The sequence below is a fragment of the Vigna unguiculata genome, chromosome 2 (genome assembly GCF_004118075.2).
Source record: "Vigna unguiculata cultivar IT97K-499-35 chromosome 2, ASM411807v1, whole genome shotgun sequence".
In the NCBI taxonomy this organism is placed as follows: domain Eukaryota; kingdom Viridiplantae; phylum Streptophyta; class Magnoliopsida; order Fabales; family Fabaceae; genus Vigna; species Vigna unguiculata.
In genome coordinates, this window is record NC_040280.1 from 13435500 (window position 1) to 13457474 (window position 21975).

At 29.8% G+C, this 21975-nt stretch overlaps 2 protein-coding genes across 2 annotated transcripts; one reads left to right on the forward strand and one right to left on the reverse strand.

Annotated features, from left to right (window-relative positions):
* The first annotated feature begins 389 nt into the window (after nucleotides 1-389).
* Nucleotides 390-9869, forward strand: LOC114174494 (transcriptional activator DEMETER-like). Its single transcript, XM_028059334.1, has 19 exons — nucleotides 390-633; nucleotides 736-837; nucleotides 4847-5629; nucleotides 6465-6555; nucleotides 6764-7148; nucleotides 7409-7488; nucleotides 7602-7686; nucleotides 7784-7875; nucleotides 7956-8024; nucleotides 8107-8143; nucleotides 8252-8334; nucleotides 8416-8745; nucleotides 8825-8867; nucleotides 8941-8998; nucleotides 9088-9161; nucleotides 9242-9307; nucleotides 9386-9500; nucleotides 9587-9625; nucleotides 9707-9869. Exons 1-19 carry the CDS (start codon nucleotides 390-392, stop codon nucleotides 9820-9822), a joined length of 2892 nt encoding a protein of 963 aa, XP_027915135.1. The 3' UTR covers nucleotides 9823-9869.
* Nucleotides 9870-19840: 9971 nt separating this feature from the next.
* Nucleotides 19841-21571, reverse strand: LOC114166863 (uncharacterized protein At4g22758). Its single transcript, XM_028051740.1, has 2 exons — nucleotides 20950-21571; nucleotides 19841-20302 (listed from the first exon to the last, which is right to left on the reverse strand). The coding sequence occupies exons 1-2, from the start codon at nucleotides 21173-21175 to the stop codon at nucleotides 20115-20117; spliced, it is 414 nt and encodes a 137-aa protein (XP_027907541.1). The 5' UTR covers nucleotides 21176-21571; the 3' UTR covers nucleotides 19841-20114.
* Between the last annotated feature and the right edge of the window lie 404 nt (nucleotides 21572-21975).

The window sequence follows — 21975 nt, forward strand, 5'->3', positions numbered from 1 at the left end:
CTTAATGAAACCTCATTGCTTAAGTACTTTTGAGCTTATGCAATCAACATAGCTTTATATGTGCTAAACCGTGTGTTGATAAGGCCAATTTTAAAGAAAACACCTTATGAGCTATTCAAAGGTAGAAGGCCTACTCTAAATCATCAAAAAGTATTTGGTTGCAAGTATTTTATCTTAAACAATGGAAAAGAGCAACTTGGCAAATTTGACTCAAAAGCGATGAAGGCATCTTTCTAGGCTATGCTATAAATAACCATACATATAGGGTTTGTTTTATCTTAAACAATGGAAAAGAGCACTTGGGCAAATTTGACTCAAAAGCGGATGAAGGCATCTTTCTAGGCTATGCTATAAATAGCCATACGTATAGGGTTTACAACAAAAGATTAATGATTGTTGAAGAATTTGTGCATGTTGTATTTGATAAAACTAACCCAATGCAACAAGATCAAAGGCCTAAGATTGCAGATGAAGAAGATATATTGCAGGAAAAGAAAACTGCTGCAGAATTGGAATCTACTGTAGGAAATCAACCAACTGAAAAGGATATTCAGTTGGCTGAAAAAGCTACAGACAACAACTTACCCAAGGAGTGGATTGAACCTAAGGGATTATCAAAGGACAACATAATTGGTGACATAAAACAGAGAGTATCCACTAGAGGCAAGCTTGTATTCTTTGAACATGTTGCATTTGTGTCTCAAATTGAACCTAAGAATGTGAATGATGTATTAGGTGATAGTAATTGGGTTGTTGTTATGCAAGATGAGCTTAATCAATTCTCTAGAAATGATGTGAGGTCTCTTATTCCTAAAATTGATGCAATGAATGTGATTGGTACTAAATGGGTGTTTAAAAATAAAATGGATGGAAATGGTAACATTGTTAGGAATAAGACTAGGCTAGTTGCTAAAGGTTATAATCAAGTGGAAGGTATTAATTTTGATGAAACATATGCACATGTAGCTACTAGAAGCTGTGAGGTTATTGTTAACATATGCTTGCATGTGTAATTTCAAACTTTCTTAAATGGATGTAAAAAGTGCATTCTTGAATGGTTTCTTAAATAAAGAAGTGTATCTATCACAACCCTCTAGACTTTATATGGTTTGAAACAAGCACCACGACAGTGATATGAGAGGTTAAGCAACTTTCTTTTATCTAAAGGATATGCTAGAGGTGCGGTTGATAAAACACTTTTCATTAGAAAGCATGCAAGTGATGTAATTACCCAATTCATTCTCAAAAGGGGTACTCTTAACAACACATTGATTAATTTCACAACATTTCACCAATCCAAAAATAAGTCATCAAGAATTCTATGTATTACGTATATTCAAAATCAAATCAAGCACTCACACATATAGTTTAATTTACACCTTTACAATTAAACATGCAGTTCAACATCATAGAACCAGAAAATACCTATTCAATACTTAAAACACCACATTCACATTTCATAGCACTAATTAACAAATTTCAACATGCAAAACTAAAATTAGCTTCCCTTGCCTGTAACAGAAGGCCCAAACAACTCTAAAGACACAAAAATGTCTCTAAATAAGTTCTATCTCCACAAAGAAACATCACACAAATGATCATGACATACCATCATGATCACTAGTTATCAGAGACTCATATAATTTTATAATTTTATAATTTTATAATTTTATAATTTTATAATTTTATAATTTTATAATTTTATAATTTATAATTTTATAATTTTATAATTTTATAATTTTATAATTTTATAATTTTATAATTTTATAATTTTATAATTTATAATTTTATAATTTTATAATTTTATAATTTTATAATTTTATAATTTTATAATTTATAATTTTATAATTTTATAATTTTATAATTTTATAATTTTATAATTTTATAATTTTATAATTTATAATTTTATAATTTTATAATTTTATAATTTTATAATTTTATAATTTTATAATTTTATAATTTTATAATTTTATAATTTTATAATTTTATAATTTTATAATTTTATAATTTTATAATTTTATAATTTTATAATTTTATAATTTTATAATTTTATAATTTTATAATTTTATAATTTTATAATTTTATAATTTTATAATTTTGTAGGAGTTAGTTTTGTTTTGATAATCATATCTTCTGTTTACTTTCATGTATTTTGTATACCCTGAAAGGGATACGGAGTAAAGTAAGTTGTGTCAGAAATCTTGTATTGTGTCTTGCAACGCAAGTGATTTTACATATCGATCGAGAGTTAATGAAATTTTACAACATGCATTTTGATACGTAAGGGAAAGTACGTCCCTATTAAGATGTCATCATTCCAAATTTTCTAGGATATATGCAAATATCTCAATAAAATTAGGAGCGACTAGGGTAATTAGCTTTGCTCCTCTGTTCACTGAAGGCACATATCCATATTAATAATATGGAGAATGGAGTAGCAAAGAAGTAATATTCAAAAAGTTCTTTTTTAGACTTGTTAATTCTTTTGGGTGTAAGGGCTTGGTTACGGGTTTGACAGAGGATTTGTCAAGAAAAAAATTATAGGTGAAAGATTTGTTAGTTCATAAAAATTATAATTTTTTATGTTTGTAATTTGTAATTATTTTTCACCAAACGTTACAATTTCATAAATTTTTAATTTGTAAGTTTGTAATTTTTTCTGAAATAAAGTTACAGTTTTCACAGAAAATTTATTTGAAGATTTGTAATTTTGTTAAAAAAATAACATTTTAAATAATAAAATCGAGATAGGATGTCCAACATAGTTAAATTTATGTTGGACACTTATGTTTCTCCTCTTATTTATGGTTACAGAAGTAATATTGTTTTTATTGTGTGGTTTCCAATAACTATACCAAATTCCATTCTATTGCTTTCTTCACAAACACTCCTCCATCAAAATTGAACTCCTCTGTCTTGTGCAAATATTTTTCTCGTGGAGGTTATAAAATAGATAAACTATTTTGATGACGCAACTGTAATATTGCTTTTTCCTTTACCCTTTTGGTGAAGGGTCTTTTCTGAAATTTTTTTCTGAATTTTTAAAATCATTTCATAACTTCAATTAATAGAAATTTACTTGATTTTTCATTTTCCAAATTCAAAAATTAATTCAATCTCTAACACTTTGCAAGTAATATGAATATGAATAGTTTGAATTTTTTATAATCTAATTAAACTTATAATTTTTACCAAAGGATATTTCATATATAAAATATCTCTCAAAAAAAATGTCATTTTAATGCAAAAAATCATTTGTTGATTTTAAAAGAGATATAGAAATCCTATAATATTTATCGTTTTAAAGTTGACTTGTTTTATACAATAATTAACATATCTAAATTTATTCTTAAATTTAAGTTCAGTTGTTTTCAAAAAATATCAATATTTCTTTTAAAGAAAAGATCAAGATATTGGTAATAATAACAGCTTTTCAACTCTTATTATAATGAAAATAAAAACAACCTTTATTTACTTAACCACATCTGGGTACATTCAATTATTTGAAAGACCCGTAAAATGCATTTTTAATCCTTTATACATAAATAAAAACTACCTTCTTATAATTAATTTTTATACATGTTTTCATCCATTTATCTTTTGTAATCTGTACATTCAACAAGCCAAAAAATATTGAAATTTTAAATAATTTATTTCTTTATAATTTTTTAATTGAAATATTTAATAATAAATCAATTATTTTTTTTTAATTTAAAAAAGGAAAACATATAATCATATCAATGTCTATTTTGGTTAGTACTGAGTCAGACAAATGAGCTGTGCTCCCTAAACTAGATTAGAGCACCTAAAACACATAGAGCTACATATAACCTTTTGATATGACTATAAATATAAAATAACATTATTAATTTTGATTAAGATTATATTAAAAAGAAATAATTTTAACATATATTAATAATAATTCATAATTATTATCATATTCCAAAAGATACAAGTTATTATTATAATATTAAATATTAAAATTTAAACTGAAATATTATGGTTTTAATAAATTTTCATATCTATCTTTCAATTAAACAAAAATAAAAACTGATATTAATTTAAACTTCTGTATCACTAAAAAGAATATTTAAATTAATAATTAATATAAGATTAGAAAAAAAATATCAAGTATAGTTATTATAATATTAAAGAAATATAGACTACCAAGTTATTATAATATTAGAAAAAAAATATAAATTAAAAATAAATATTAGAGTTATAAGATTAACTGACTTTCAAATTCACTGAGATAAATAAATAACTGACATAAAATCTTAACGTTTTACTTTTGTTGCTTCAACACTCTCATTTCACTGCAAATCATCAGTACTCAGTACGTAGAACATATGATGAAGAATGTTGAAGACGAAGATGCATCCAATTCAGAGACTTTTGCAAAGTCCAATAGGGAACATGTTGTCAGAGGTATTTGCATTGGTGTTGCTCAATTCTTAATTTTTTATAGTTTAACTATAAATTGTGTTTTTTTATATATAAAGATGGAAGGTGAGAAATTTAGGCCTAAAAGTTTACATTGCTTTTGTAACTGGTCATATCCTTTTGGCATATTAGCTGAATATATATTAACAATTTTGAACTTGAAATGCATTTATCTCCATTCTTTTAATAGTTTTTTGTGTATTTTTGTGCATTTTTTAATACCTTCCATATTTACACATTTACATGGTTTTTAAATGAACAACACATTGTTCTGTGGTGATTTGGTTTAATGAACACAATTGAACTTCCCATAATCATTGATAAATGGTTTTACCTCTCATTTGTATATATTTGTATACATAAGTTTAAAAATATTTATTTTAATGTTTTGGCCTATATGTAGATGATGAAGTTGAATTTGATTTACCCTCTTCTTCAAAGAAGAGAAAGAAGAAGGAAGAGATTAATGATGAATTGCCCAGAAAAAAGAAGAAGGTGTATCGGCCTAAATTGGTGTCTCAAACACCTAAAGGAAGAAAACACTCTCAAGCCAAAAGTAGCACTCCAAAACCTTCAACCCCAGAACAAAGAGAAAATGATATAAGAAGGGGTGGTGGTGGTGGTTCGTGCGAGAGGGAGTTGTTCAGTGAAAATTCTTCAAATGCTAGCAACGAAATAGGCATTCAACACAATTCAATGCAAAGTTATCAGAACGTGTTATCCTTATCAGGTTTATGTGTACTGAAAGAGAAACAAATTGGATCAAATTTTTCATTCTCGTTCAAGAAAAAGAGAGTCGCTAGACAAAGAGTGTTTTTGCAACAATTATTGACCACTATTGAAAGAAGAATGAGGTCAAAGTCTTTCACTAGAAAGAGAAGACACGAGGTAGATTTCAGAATAGAAGGTTTCAAGAATAAAGAGTTGATATATAGAATCAAGAAAATCCGTTCTTTGATGAGAAAAGAAAGAAAGATGGATGAGCTAGAATTGATTCCATACAAAAGGTCATCTTTAAATATTGATGTTTTAATTGATGAGGAGACATCAAGAGTGTGGAACTTGTTGATGGAAGAAGAAGGACATGATGAGAATGATGAGATGAAGCGAAAATATTGGGAGAACATCAGAAAAATATTTCAATCCAAGGCTGAAGAATTCATAAATACCATGCATGTCATCCTAGGTATGTTTTTGTTTCTGTTGTTTGGTTCCACATTTTATCCAAATATTTTTTATTCATTTTAAAAGTACATGGAAATGTAAGACCATCTCTTTAATCTTAATTAATTAGATATCAATTATTATAAAAAGAATCATCAGTGTCAAATTGAGTTTATTATAAAAACTAACTTAAAAAATAGAAATTAAACTTGTTATTAATTAACAAACTCTCAAACTCACACAGTTCATAAGGAACCATTAGGTGTTAACTATTTATTATTATTGAAGATTATTTTTTTAGAAACAGAACCTTATCAGCTAATTTTCAGAATATTTAGAAGAACTCGTGTATTTTTTGAAAACATGCTCTACTAACAATCTTTTAAACAATATTTTAGTGTCTACCATTAAAAAATTTATTGTGTTATTAAAACATTATTGTCTCTTAATAATTACTATCTTAATTGAGAGTTACTTTTAATATTTTCATATTAACATAGAATATGTGTGTAAAATATTAATTTTGTAGCTAGACTATAACGGTAAAATATTCCGATTGACAAACTTTTTGTTTACTTTTTATACAAAATTTTAATTTTGTTAGACTATATATTAAGAAGTTATAATTTATGCCAAATTTTTTATGGGTAGTGTCATCCAAATTCAAAATATAATAATGATAATAATTATGTTTTACCCATAATAAATTTATGATATTGAAACCTTGTTATATATGTTTTTTTTTTTTCATATGGAGTTTATGTGTTTTTTATAATGGTTTATGATTTGAGTATAAAAATTATTAATCGTAGCGAATTTGGTACTTTTTTTTTTTTGGTTGGTGATAAACTTGACAGGAGATAGACGTTTTTTACTATGGAAAGGTTCAGTTTTGGATTCTGTGATTGGAGTCTTCTTAACACAAAATGTGGCTGACTATTTATCAAGGTAAAGTTAATTTTTTTTGTTGTTGTGTGTGTTTGTCTAAGAAATTTATTATACAAATAAGAATAATTTTATGTTTTATTTTATTATAAAATATTTATGAAATATATAGTTTTTTAAAACATCAGCAAGTATGCATAATTTGGAAACAAACCCATTTAAATCCTTGATTTTAAATTGCTTATTAAATGTTTATGATTGGTTCTTGAAGCTCCGCGTTCATGACACTTGCTTCAAGGTTTCCTTTAAAGAAAAAGGAAGCAACCTTTGAAAAGGGAGAAACAAGTTCGAAATTTGAGGAGGAAAGAGAAGAAAAGAAAGAAGCTGAAGATAAAAATGAGTCGGGCTCTATAAAAATTGATGATGAGAAAAAGTCAAACGTAAAGAAAACAAGAAATCAAGAAGAAAAGGAGAAGATGATGGAAGAGAAGAGAAAGCATTGGGATTCATTAAGAAAATTATATACTAAGAATTTTCGAAGTGAAGAACATATGGATTCTGTGGATTGGGAAGCAGTGAGAGTTGCAAAACCAAGTGAACTTGCTGAAGCTATTGCAGCTCGAGGTCAGCATAACATTATCGCAAGAAGAATCCAGGTATGAACTTATTTTCATATTATAAAAAGATTTAACTATTCTTATTTATTTTATTTCATTCTGTTATTAATAAATATTAATAATTCCAACCACATTATTTCATTCTAGTATTAATAACTGCAAATGCCATTTTAAATTTGTTGCCAGTTTATGTTCACACTTTTGTTTTAAGTAGTTTAAATTGAAAAAACAAAATTCTATGAACTTTTAAGATGTTAATATTATTAAAATAATCATTTTGTTATAAATTATTTTTACAGAATTTACTTAATAGTTTGATGGAGTCCAACGGAAGCCTAGACTTGGAATGGTTAAGATATGCTCCACCAAAAGATGTAAAGTAAGTTTAAAAGAACACTTATTTCATTTGTTAAATTTTTTTTCATGATTATGATTTTGTTAATTATAAAAATAAGTAACAAGTTGTTATAATACACGTCATTGTTGTTACAGGGAATATCTGTTGACCATACATGGATTGGGATTAAAGAGTGTAGAGTGCATTAGACTTTTAGCCCTCCATCACAATGCTTTTCCGGTAATTTTTTTTATTAAATACAACTTAATTATTTTTAAATTGTATATAAAATTGTTTATATAACATACTTGTTTTTTTTTTTTTTGTTAATATTAAGGTGGACATAAATGTGGCAAGAATTGTTGTCCGTTTAGGATGGGTTCCCATCCAACCATTGCCAGAATATATGCAAATACATAATTTAGAGATGTAAGTCTCCATCATTCAATTTTTATTATTTTATGGATATTTATTAATTACATTAGTTTAACTTTCTTTTTAATGTATAGGTTTCCTGATTCAAATAAAATTCAACAATACCTCTGGCCACGGTTATGCACACTTGATCCGCAGCAATTGTAATGATGGCATCTTAATTTACACATCTTAAATAGTTTACATTAATTATTATTTTTTATCTAATGATATTACTTTTAACAGGTATGAATTGCATTATCAACTTATAACTTTTGGAAAGGTAAATATTATTATTATTATTATTATTTTTTTTATTTTTATTTTAGATTTGTTTTTATTCTTTTTTATTTATAAGACTCACGCGTAATCATTTTAAAATTATTTTCAGGTGTTTTGCACAAAACAAAAGCCAAATTGTAATGCTTGTCCATTGAAAACTGAGTGTAAATATTATGAAAGCGCTTTTATGAGGTAGGAATTACATTTTATATAAATACTAGATAAGTGTAACTTTTTTTTTATTGTAATTAATTAAATATTTTACTTATATAGAGCAAAATTAGCCTTACCTGAAGCAAAGCTAGATGAGGAGGATAAAACAGTATCAAAATTTGCTTTACCTGAATCAACAAGTGTGATTTATGAGCCAAAGCCATGCAAACCTATCATTGAGCAGCCACCATCACCAGATAGACATGAACATGTGAATGATTGTAAAGACATTGAAGACATTTCTACTATCATGTTCAACCGCCAAGATAATTATAATTCAGAATCTACCCAAGATATTAGTCGATCCACGGCTATCATTACACCTTATGCAGATCATATTCCTATGCCAAAAATGAAGGATGTTAGTCGCCTAAAAACTGAGCGTTTAGTGTAAGTTTTTTCATTCAATTTAAATATTATCATTTAAAAAAAATAATATCTAACATTTTTGTTTTTAATTTTCTTCTAGTTACGTTCTGCCAGATAATCATCCTCTGCTGTCGGCGATGCAGGTTTGTTTTTCTATTCTAAATATAAAAAATTAAATTAAATATATATTTTTAACAAAAAAAAAGTTTTATGCAGTGCGAACCAAGGCAAGCAGATGATCCTTGCCCTTATCTCCTAATATTATGGGATAGAGGTATATTATTATGATATAAAATTATTTAGTATATTGTAAAATATTTATTTTGTATTAAAATATTACTTTCTTACTTTATGTTTATTCAGGTGAATTAGAAGAGTCAAGCGAATCAAATTTGGATGAGGAAGCAAATCCACTTACTATACCTGCAACTCTTATGGTAACTATATATCGAATTAAGATTTTCAAAAAATAAAAAAGAAAAGAAATTTTATTAAATAACTTATAATTTATAAACAGATACCATGTCGAAGTGCTATGAGGGGTCGTTTTCCACTTAATGGGACGTATTTCCAAGTTAACGAAGTAAGTATTGGTGGAATGTTTTTAAATTTAGGTTAGTTTTTGTAATATGTATGCTTATTTTTGTTAATTATGTTTAAGGTGTTTGTTGATTATGCTTCAATGATACGTCCTATGAATGTACCTAGAAAGTGGTTATGGAACTTAGAACAACGGATAGTTTATATTGGGACGACTGTATCGTCAATCATGCGAGGTAACTAAATTCATTCGTTTAATATATATAATTATAAATACTACTGTTTGTGATAAAATATAACTTTTTTATATATTTAATTGTAGGTTTGTCTATGGGTCAAATTCAAGATTGTTTCTGGAATGGTAAGAAACTATTTAATTATTAATATGTTCAATATATGTTGTTAAAGATATGTGAATTTGGCATTTGTTACAATTTGGCAGGTTTTGTTTGCGTGAGAGCATTTGATGCGAAGACAAGAGCTCCCAGACCTATATCTGAGATTTTACATCGCAACACAACCGCTAAACTGAGGAAAGATAAAGATATGAAAAAGTAATTTTATTTGTTATAATTAAGAAAAGTTTTAATATATTTATTTATTTATATTTGGATGATTTATTATATTATAAAATATATAGAGTGTAATGCAACATTAATGTGATATTTTAGATGCTTTTATTTAAATGTTTAAAAATTATAGAAGTATTTGTAAGATGAAAGAATAATTTAATTAATTACAATAAATAGCTTTAAACTTATATTTGTGTATTTATAGAAATTATAGATTAAAAGTTAATTAGTGTAAGACGTAATATTATGGAGTATTTAGTTATATTTATAATTATAATTTGAATATATTAATATTTTTAAATTGAATTATAGATTATATTTAATTAAGTTTAAATAATTATTGAGAAATAAAATATTATATATTATTATATATCTAATTTTATTTTCTTATCGTGTACTATTTTATGTAGTTTTCAATTTTTATCATTTAAAGTTATGTAAATAAAAAATTGAAAATATCATATCGCCCCAATTTTTTATGAAATATAATCGGTTCACTAAATAATAAAAATAATAAATTAATCCAAACTTTAGCAACTTTGACAAAATAATTAGTTTATATAAATCAGTCAGAGTAATGAAAGTTTTATTATTCGAAAAATCACAAAACTCATAAATAATAGAATGAATAATTATAGGTATTAAAAATATTCAAAGAATTAAAAATATACTATTTTCAAATTGTATTATTAATTTTATTTTATTATAAAAGAATTTAGAAAAAGAAATGAATAATAAAGAGTAGGACAACTCAATCAATGAAATAGATGCTAAAGGCTTGATTTTCTTTTTAGTTTTTTTAGAATTCTCCAAATTAAGTTATGGAGGTACAAATAGGAAGAGTTTTCTTTTTCAAAAACGAAATACAAAAGAAAAATACTCAAATTATTGTTTAATTGATTTGATTATTTGATTATTCTACTTTATATTATAATTTTCTAAATACGATTTTTTTTATATTCTCAAGTCGTACGAAGATAAAACTTCATATACGTTTCTTAGGATATTTATAACTATCGCAAAGGACTATTTATCAAATTGAGGATAAACTGTTAAATGTTGTTCATCTAAAATAATTAGTAATTTAAATAACTTCTTATTTAAGAAAATAAAATTTGAATTAAGCTTATACCTTCAATTTTGTTGTTATTTTGAAAAAGAATACTAATGAAATGAAAAATTGGAAATTGGAAATTGGAAGTTGAAATTAAGATGATTGACTCATGAAATGATTGTTGTGTGTTTAATGATTGCAAAACATGTATTAAACAAACCAAATATGCCAAAATATAATGGTTGAAGATGTTTCAATATGTTCTTTTAAAATTTAAACCAATAATTTGTGTTGTAATGTGTACTATACATGGCTAAGTATCCCTCGGCCATATCAGTCTACTACTTGTCCTTGATCGGGTGTATGTTATCCAACACATTCCTACTCAATCAAGTCGACCTCATAAGTCATATGGTTATAATAATTCTAATTGACCAACACAATTCAAGATTAACAGGTAATTGGACCATGTGGTTCATGTCTATCTAGATAAAAGTCCATAAATGTTAGTGTAAATAACACATTTTACAAGGTATGTTGAGTACATTTATTAGTTTCTATATTTATTTCCATTTAATACATTTCGCGGACTTGAGTGATGAAGTGTCTTCTACAAGCACAACCCCTATTTGACCTTAGGAGAACAAATATCCTCGATAAGGACGAATAGCCCATGGAGTTGAGGACTTGAAGCATTTTGAGTGCTCTTGGCGTCTTGGCAAAATATACTTTCAGCTATGTAAGAACAATTAGTGTCCACCATAGGACTGACTTATATTATGTTTCATCTATTTGTTTTTTTTTTGTTTATATGGTACTATTTGAGTTCAAGTGTGTTATGACGTTATTTGCTTTTTTAGTGAATCTCATTTCTTGTTTTAGTTTTAGGAAGTAGTCTTTTACATGATTGAGTTTTTGTTGCAGCTTTTTTTTTTTATTAAAACCCTTTTGTGAAAACCTTTTTGCAAGTTAAATAGACGAGAGAAATTTTTGTTGTTGTGCTGAGTTTTGTTTTCTAAAGCTAAGAGAAATATGAGCTAGCATGCTAGGATGAGTTAAAATAGGTAGAAATGCTTAGATTTGTGATGAATTAACTCTAGAGTCACTCTTGTTAGATTTCAACCTAGTGAGTCTTGAGCTTTCGATTCCATGTTGTGTGATTGCACCTAGGTTAATGACATTCTAGAACTTGTGCACTTTCTCTTGATACAATTGAGCATTAGGATACACTTTTGATGTGATTTAGGCCTCTTTATCCTACCAACTCATAGATCTCTTCCATTTCACCTTTGTTTTGAGCTTTTTAAGTCATTTCTTGGTTTATTAGCCCATTACAAGCCATTTAAACCTAAAAAATCAAATAAATACCTAATTAGAGAATTGTGAGGGGTTGTGAAAGGATTGGAATTGTTTTGGAACTTGAGTGCAAGGGAGTGTAGCTGAGTAGTGGTTGATTTTGAAAAATATATAGAGAAAAATATGCTTAAATGAAAAAAAAAAAATCCTTGGTTGAAAAATGAAGGAAGTCTGAAAAATAAAGTGGAAAGGTTGACAACATCAAAAAAGAAAAGAATGAAGTTTGGCCTGAAATAAAAATATTAAGTACCTTGCATTATTGTTCCAAAATATTTTCCCATAATTTCTCACATTTTCTCTAATTTGTAGCCTTGATTACCATTCGTTTAACCTACTTTCATCCTAACCACAATAAAAATTGTAAAAAGTCTTGATGACCTCTCAATAGTTGAATTTACATTTTGCACAAGCTTATGGCAATGTTTCTTGTCCTAGAGTGTTGAGAGAGATACTTTTGCCCAAAAACATGGGAGTTTGAGTGAAAACAATTACCTATGAGGATAAGAACTTTTCAATGGTCTAATGACAAGTGTGAACTCTAAAATGCAAAGTAAAAGTACTCAAATGGATGTATATAGTTAAATTTTGAAAACAAAGTTAAGCATATATTTTTGTGATTTTTTTTTCAAAAGCTAGACTAAAAGAAAATGACATGTAAAGGACTGACATGAAACTAGACAACATAGATGAATTTCAAAATAAAAAATGACCCAACAAACATGATATGACCAAATGGTGCGCAACTTGATGGTTGAATGATGGCTCATGATTCTGCTTCGTTTTCATTGCATCTTGCTGCAGGAGTGTTTTCTGCAGCGTTCGCCAGCAACGCTTGGTGCGTTTTTTATGTGCAGGTTTGTTGCAAGGCGAAGATGGCACATTGTCGCTCAAAAGCTCCAACAAGTACGTGTTCCTGGCGTGATGGTGCAGGAATGGTTGGAACGTGAATGGTGCAGTGGACGGCGCAGTGGCTGTCGTTGAGGTTACGGTGGTGCAAATTTGTAGGTGGAAGGATGATGGAAGAGGAGAAACACCTAGGGTTTCTGTTTGGAGGATGGGAAGAAGATGATGACACGACGTGTAAGACCAGAGAAATTTAATTAATTAAATAAACAATTAATTAATAAATGTGGGTAGTGGAAGCCTTTATGACATTTAATACTGATTTTTATGATGTGGAATAGTACTGGTTCAAATGGTTGAGAATACTTGATTGTATTGAGAGGACTTGGGTTCAAGTCCTACAATTTATGCCAAATTGTGTGTTATTTTAATTGGATATTATTTTAATAATAAAATGTTTGATCGTGATGATGTTTAATATAATCATAGAATTATAAGAATTATCACGAAACATGAATTACTTGAATTGGTTATGCACTTGCTTCGGAAGTGGATTGTTATGGTTCGAACCTTGGCAAAGACAAATTGAGCTTTCTATTTGTAAAAGTATTTTTGGTATGAATGAGAAAGGTCATAAAACCTAGCGTGAACAATTGGGAAGGCTGAATAAACAAGAGCTTAGAGGGAATGTGGAGAGGAGACAAGGGCTGAAACCATTGTGAGCAAGGAGAACTTAAGCAAATTTCAAATTTTAGCAAGGAATCCAGGTTAGGGGAGTTCCACTTTGTGTTTTGTGTTTAATTGTATGAATATGTGATGTATGAAATGCATGAGATGTTTTGATTCTGCTAAAATTTTACGTAAGTTCATCTTTCTGGACTTTCCATAAACCGCCTAGCGGTGTTGAAGGCCCACCAGGCGACTCATGCCTCCAGAAAACATTTTTTGGGTTTCTCCATGCACCGCCTGGCAACTACGGCTTGTTTGCCAAGCGACACGAACTGGCTTGCCAAGTTTCTTCTAGTTTTTGGTGGTTTAATGGTGTGGTGATGTGTGGAGTGAGATTATATATGTACGCAAATGATTGGCGTGGTGATTTATTATCTGAGATTGTTTAATTGCTGAAAATCACATGGATCTTGCATGAGTGGGAAATTAAGGTTCATGTTGGGGATTGGGGATGAATAAAAGTGATCTATGTTTATGATTCTGATGTGCCTTATGAAATTAATTCTAAATTGAATAAGCATGAACCCTATGCAATGTTGGAATCTTAAAATTATGTCAAAACGTCTGCTGGAATTGTTGATTTGGGGTTTTAGGGTTTACGCAGGTGTAGAACAATCTGGGATTTTTCTAGAATTGTATGCACCGTCTAATGGCGCATGAACTGCTGTCAGGTGACACATCAGAACAACGAGGTCTGAGTTTTATTCTGTGATCTGCGTTCTTTGGAGTTGATCTGGTAATTTTGTGCATATAGTGTCTTAAGTGGTAGAGGAGGTATGAAGTAAATGTATATAAGTAAGACAACTAATTATATATGTAAGTGTGTGATGATTGGGACCAAATGCATGTAAAAGTAAAGGTTTCTATGATTATGATGTGATAAAGTGCCTGTTTTGGTTATTGTTATTGTGTGCAATCTATGATGTTTGTAGAAATGCAGTGTGGCATGTTGCATTTGGTTAAAAGAATAAGGGTATGGTAAATTTCATAGATAATTGTATAAATGCATGTTTTAATTATGAAATGTTGGTAAATGGATGTATGCATTATGATTCAGTCATAGGGATTATGACTGGATAATTGTAGTATGATATGAGTTGTGTGGTGTATGATTGGGGTGCATTGGAACCTAATCAAGAGTGCCAAAAACTAGTAGCATTGCAGTACTGGTATAGCACCTGGCGACACGAGACGAGCAAATAGGCGATGGAGACCTAAAACAGTGGTAGTGGCAACTGGATTCACGTGGCGCTTGGCGGAAAGGGAGGCTCCGCTAGGCAGTGTTCGCTGACAGAGGCACTGGGAAAGCTTGTTGGTTGGCGAAGGGAAGAGACCGCCAAGTGGTCGGGGACCAATTTCCGCTTAATAACGCGAGTGATACGCCAGGCGATTTCGGGTGCAGAGTTGGATCGCGAAGAGGATTCTACACAACTTTGGATGGAGGTCTTGATGCGATGCTTTGTTGGGGCCCAGTTACGAGTGCAACTTGTATTGGGATAACATGTGGCCACTTGAGGTTGTAGCCTGGTGGTTTTGAAAGTCCAGTGGGGTGTGCGAGATCATGGCTCATATTGATGGGTTCCGGAAGATTGCCCTCTTGAGTGTTAGCTAACGAGTTTGGTGGTCCTGGCATAAATACGGACTATGGTTCAAATTGGGGAACTCCACTTGGTGTCGCGGATCGTGGTCGTGGCAAATTTATTCCCGCGTGTGGACTATTAGGTGGTGGCTTATAATCGGAGGGGCGAGTAGGCACTTGTGGTAGCAAAGATCGCTCAATGTAATCATCAATGGGTGTAAAATCAAGAGGCGTCCAACGAAACATTTGGAAGTCGAAGATTAAGGATTGGGGTTCTAATACGAGTCATGGGTTTGAAATTGTATTATTAATTTATATTGTATTTCCTTTTACTTGAGCTCACCCTATCTGTGTGTGTTTGGCAATGATCATGTAACTCATTACATGGGAGCAGATGTTGATGTAGGTGGGCATGTGGATGCTTAGAGACAGAGTGGGGCCAACATAAGAGTTTTACATATGTTTTATGAGTTTTATGAATGATTTTGTAATCAGTGTTATGAACTGTTTTATTACTTGTAATAAGTGCCCTTTATGAATTATTATTTGGCACGTTTGAAATAAAGATTTAATTTTTCGTGTTTTTGGGAAAGTATTTTAGTAATAAATGTTGTTTATTAATATTTGTATCATTTTAATTTTAAATAAGTAATTTCTGACTAGGACGTTACACGATGAGCTCTAATTGGTTAGTTTATGAGTGTTTGGATTTAGACACATGTCATGTTCTGGTTGATCAGTTTAATTAGTGGAGGATTGTCACATGGCATAATCTGGTTGAATTGAGTTTAAGTGATAGGAGGGGTGGAAGTTAGTAATTTAGGGAGGTGCAACAGTAAAAGTTGATTGTGCGGCTCATTGCTAAAAAATGGATTGTATATGTAATTTAGCTCCTTGTTAATTTCTTTCCAGAATTGATTAATTTTGACCCTATTTTGTAACTCAGAACAATTCAATTTCACACCTTTAATGAACCAAATCTAACTTCAGCTACATCAACAAACGTTAGAATATCCAAGAATATTTTATGCAACTAAAATCACTTTTTAAGCTATTTTTATCTCAAACTCATTAAACCCAATTATCATATATTCAAATTAAATCAATCTTTTAAGCACTAAAATTCAATTAAATCCCCAAATTTAAACATTAAATAAGGGCAAAAATTTGAATTCATTAGTTGGAAACTAGACTCAAAGGACTTTCATTTGACTATAAAAATGTATATTTTGGACCTCTAAGCTAGATGCAGTTTGATTTTGAAAATCGTAGATGTTTACTACCAACAATATTTTTTGTTCAAGGGAGGTTGATGATAGCTACAACAAGACAAGGTTAGTATAACACAAAGGAAAACACAATAACCTAAGTTATGAATACCAAATGATGGAAGAGCTCCTTCCGAGCAATATGACTGAAGCCAAGATGGAAATCTTCAAGGAAGATGGTTGTGCAAAAGTTATGGAAAAGGGTGGTGGGTGTCTTAGTTTTATGGTGTTTGGGGTGGTGAGATAGTGGCTCTTCCTCCAAGCTATATTATACAAGCAAGGGGAGATGTTATGGTGGTGTTTAGTGTATTCTTAAGAGAGATTGGGCCAATTCAAGAGGAGGGTGGCTAGAGGAGACCACATGGAATGCTCTAGCATTTTGGTGACCTAAATGAGTAGTATGATACAATTTTGACAACATAACATTACTCAATTCATAGGTGAAAATATATGGGGGGAGACACCTTTATTTATAGAGTAAGGTGTCTCCAAAGTAGACCAAAATCCCTAAAAATGCTACTTTACACCAAACCCTAAAAATATCATCTTGGTAAATGAGAGCATGACATGTGATGCTCTAACTTTAAGAAAAACTCCACACTCCTAGAGTGTCATGTGGAAAGCCACTTTAGCAAAAGTTCTCCATTAGGAAAGCAACACATGACCACTACCTTAGTAACAAAACTCTCCACTAATAGCTTGCCATGTCTCTCCACCAAGCTAGGGTTACAAAATTAATCACCTAAGATTCACTTAAACTAGGCACAAGCATTGCCGACAACTTAAGCAAGATTGTTCAAAGACCCTATAAGACCTAAAAAAAATTCTACATTACATGACCCTTAATACAAGGTCTAAATATTTTTAATCTATTAAAGATTTTCCAAAATGACATAAAAGAAAAAAGTTTTTCTTCACCTTGTATAACTCTTTTTAAATAGACTAGGGCGTATACCATCAGCAACAAAACGAAAAAAAAAAAGTTGTAAAGTGAAAATAAAAAATGGAATAAGATAAAACGTGCAAGAACACGTTATAGTTTAAGAACAAGAATAATTGTATCATAGATTAGTAGAAGATATCTAAAATAAGAACACATAAGAAAGAGTTTTACACTTTCGAGACACTTAAAATTCTTACAAATCTAATTTAATATTCAAAATCAAATGTGATTTATACTGTAGGAAGAATCATTTTATTCTTGCAAATCCAATTTCATATTCAAAATCAAATGTGGTTTATAGGGAGAATTCATTCATGGGGAATTAAGACGCCTTTCTACAAAATTTGACTTTTAAAGGTAAATCAAACACTCATTTGACTTTTAAACTCTTTTGGATATTCACTTTTGACATATTAAAAAAGTTTCAACCTTATGAAAGAAAGAACTCTTTTATAAAATAAAAGTTAAAGCACATTAATTTTATAGAACTGCAGATATATTTAAATTTTTCTTTATATTGTAATTTTTAAACTATTTTTAAACTTTATTGTATTATTCAAATTATTTTAGTATATTTAAAATTAATTTAAACTTTAAATGTATGTTTTTATACATAAGTAATTTCTATCCTTAAAAATAAGTTTATCTGAGTAATTTAATTTTACAAATACTTTTATTTTCACTTTTATCGTGAGACAATTAGGTTTAAAAATATGTAACTTTTAAGATACAAAAATTACAATTTAACTTCTCATTTATTTTTAAACTCTTATCAAGCTTTACCAAACAAAACCTAAGATGTGGAAATCTGGTTGAAGAATAAAAAGATGACCGTGCAACCAAAAGGTGATGGATTGAAATGTAACGACAGTTGAAGAGTTCAATATGATATTTTCAAGGCATTTGCACTTTTTCTTCACGCAAAGATGGTTCACCAAAACTCCAGGTCGACTGAAAGGAATATTGTTTGAAGTTCTTCAACATTTTTTCAGAGACATTTGGAATACGTAACTATCAACTATTAACTATTTAGCCTTTTATTCCATATAAGTATAGGGACATTTGCCAAAATTAAGTATTAAAACATACTCTCCCTAAATAATAACGACTTTTACAAAGACTGAGAATCTAAATCCTTTTTATGTAATTTTCATAGGATAATGATATCTATGTATCTTTATTTTATTTTGTATTTATTATTTTATTAAGTGTGGGAAGATGATATACAGCGTCCACCAATTAAAATCTAATTAATGATATTTCATTTCATCATTTTATATTAAAAGTTAAAATAATTAATTTTATTAATTAATTATATTATAAATTTATATAACAAATTTTTATAAGGATAAAAATATCTTTCAAAATTTCTAAACAATAATAATTTTTCAATGAAAGTTTGAGATGTGAAAAACTTGAAATGTAACAGATATTATTTTTATTTTTGTAAAAATAAAATTTCTTCGAAATTTTCAACAACATTAATATACAGTTATTTTATTATTTAATTTATATTTTAATGGTATTTTTTTTTAACTTTTGGCTATTTAGTTCTATTTTTTATTTTTTTATAATTTAAAATTTCTTACGTGTAATTATATTTTATTTTTTAGTAATAAGAAAATATAATTATTTTATTATATTTTAACTTGCATCAAATAAAATATCAAATATATTTATACCATATTTATCAACACTTTTATTCTTTAAATAAAATAAATCTATATTAAGTCATAGTTCCTTTAATTATAATTATAGTTAACTATGAATTTTTATTTTTATTCCAATACATACTGGTTACCGTTAACCTTATGGCAGTAGTTAGCGGTGTTTATGCATCTTTCTATCTAGATTGATTGCTCCTTTCTCTTCTGTCAGATTAAGCCATAAATAACCTAAACCAAACGCTCCTTAGAAAGCTAAACACGACTTGTGAGAGAAAATATTCTGATGATTCTGGTTTTTAATATCTGCTATATATACTATTTGTAAAATAATAATAATAATAATAATAAAATGAATAAATTATTTTCTTTATAAAGAAAATATGTTCTAAAAAATACTTTAGCCCTTCGCTAGTACGAAACCAAAAACAAAAGCTCAGAGATCTCCCTTTGCTATCTTCCAATCTTGGTTCACCAACCCACAGCATATTTGAAAGTAAATTTAAGTCATGAGCTGGCTGGTCAAACACGTGTCTTGCGAAATCCAATACACGATGTAAAACAATCGTCCATTCAACGCATCCAACTCTCAATTTGTCACAACTTGCAGGTGTAATCACAAGCTTCAATCAACCCAAAAAGAAAACAACTTTATTGATGCAAGAGTTCAGAGGTGCATCTTGCTATGGCGACCAATGACAGTAACATATCGGAGGTGCAACATAATATCATATGTCGAAATAAAAGTAACCAAAAATAATAATAATGATGACGACGACGACAATGAAAAAGAACATTACAAAAATTGTCCACAACTCGGAACTTGAATTTGATTGAATTAATTAATGGGAATAGATCTTGAGGTTGAGGGACCTGTTGAGCCAAGACCTCAAGCTGCCACTTCCCCGCCGGGGAAGTCCGGCACTCGACCCTCTTCCGTCATCAACTGCCTCCTTCGCATTCTCCGCCTTCTTGCAAAGCGTGAAATTCCTCGCTCCATGTGATCCAATTGTATCCCACGGACTCAGAGCTGCATCAACATCAAAACCAGATTAACAAATTTTCAGTTTTCTTCTTTCTTATTCCAACCACAATTCAGGATTTTCACTACCATTATCATAAAACACAAAATCCTAATTAGGACTTCCATGTTAAAAGATGATCCAAGAACCAAATCCAGAATGCAACTCAAATTCTCAATTCCCTAAACCTAATATCGTGTGAATGCTGGTAAGATTAAACAATTACGTTTCTCACAGCCGATTGAATCTATTTACTTCGAAACCAAAATGCATGTTCAGCAATATCAAAATCTAACCCAAGAATCAAATACAAAAAAAATTCATCTTTAATTCTAAATCTCCCATTGAATGTGCTGAATGCAGTAAATTTAATTTTTTTATTAAATAAAAAAAAATGATTTAGGTCCTATGGAGAACATAAAAAAGACTATAATTAACACGGTTTTTGAAATTACAACATGAAAGCGTTGAATCATTCAGCGTTAACCTAACCAAAATCAATTTTCACAGAAAACAAGAAGAATCTTCACAGAAAATTCTGTAAAATGATCGAAAATCCCAATCAATGATAAAAAAAGGCGTGAAAAAATGACAAGGAATATTGTAAATGAAAACAAGAAACACGTTATTGTATGAAGTTGCGGGGGGAAATTACCATCAGGCCCAAGATGAGGGCAATAGAGAGAGAATCCAGCGTTGTCGGTCCCAAGCAGAGGAAGGCGCCCCTCCCGCGCGTAACTCTTGAGCGCGGTCTCGATGACCGCAGCGACGAGCTCCTCCTCGTTGACGACGAAGCGAAGAGGCCCTGCACTCCCCAGCACGTTAATGCTGATGAGGAACCTCTTCACGTTGTGGTTCTTCTTCTGCTTGCTCAACAACATCGTGCCCCAAAAGACAAGAAATAAACAAACAAAGAAAGTAGAGGAAAAAGAAGGATCCGAAATTTGGAGATCTGAAAATTGAAGCTGGTGAGGGTTTGGTTTGTGTTAAAATTGCGAATTTGTTTGGATGTGTTGGAATTTAGGGGTCGACGCCGAGGCAGCGGTAGTACCAGCCTTGTTTGCAGGAGCCGAAGAGGGAGGAATGGGAGGGAGCGCTCGCCCTTGATGGGGAAAGGGAGCGCATGAAACCGAAGGAGGACGAGGTTTCTACCATTCACAACGAGGGAACGATCTGAAGGGAATTGGAGCGTTTGGGATTGGTGCTGCGGTTAGGGCGTGGAAGAGAATGGTGAAGAAAGGGGGTATTTATATACAGGGAAAACAACGGAGAAGAACAAATTCGTATTTGGGTTTAGGTGAGGTCAGGGTTGGGCTGGATCTCTTTCAAACCGAAACTGTTGCAATCCTACGTACGGATATGATGTGAGTGAGCTCGATCAAACATTTTTTTCGTTTTTTCAAATTTTTAATCATTCCTTTTACAGCTACTTTTTTATAAAAAATATCTATTATTATAAAATGTAAATCAAAAATCAACATTTCATGCTGTATTTATCATTTTTACAGCTACTTTTTTATAAAAAATATCTATTATTATAAAGTGTAAATCAACTCTGTATTTATCTTCTTTTTCTTTTTTTTTGTGTGAGAAAAACGACGTTGTTTTGAAGATAAACGTGTGGATGGAAAAATGAATGAAAAGGAGAGCTCACCGATTAAGTTTTTCTAATGATACATAG

Coding starts and splice junctions, on each gene's coding strand:
- LOC114174494 (XM_028059334.1), top strand. CDS start 390: ATGATTGTTGAAGAATTTGTGCATGTTGTATTTGATAAAACTAACCCA. Junction 8,025..8,106: donor ACACTTGATCCGCAGCAATT/GTAATGATGGCA, acceptor TACTTTTAACAG/GTATGAATTGCATTATCAAC. Junction 9,501..9,586: donor TGTATCGTCAATCATGCGAG/GTAACTAAATTC, acceptor ATTTAATTGTAG/GTTTGTCTATGGGTCAAATT.
- LOC114166863 (XM_028051740.1), bottom strand. CDS start 21,175: ATGTTGTTGAGCAAGCAGAAGAAGAACCACAACGTGAAGAGGTTCCTC. Junction 20,303..20,949: donor CCCTCATCTTGGGCCTGATG/GTAATTTCCCCC, acceptor ATGTTGATGCAG/CTCTGAGTCCGTGGGATACA.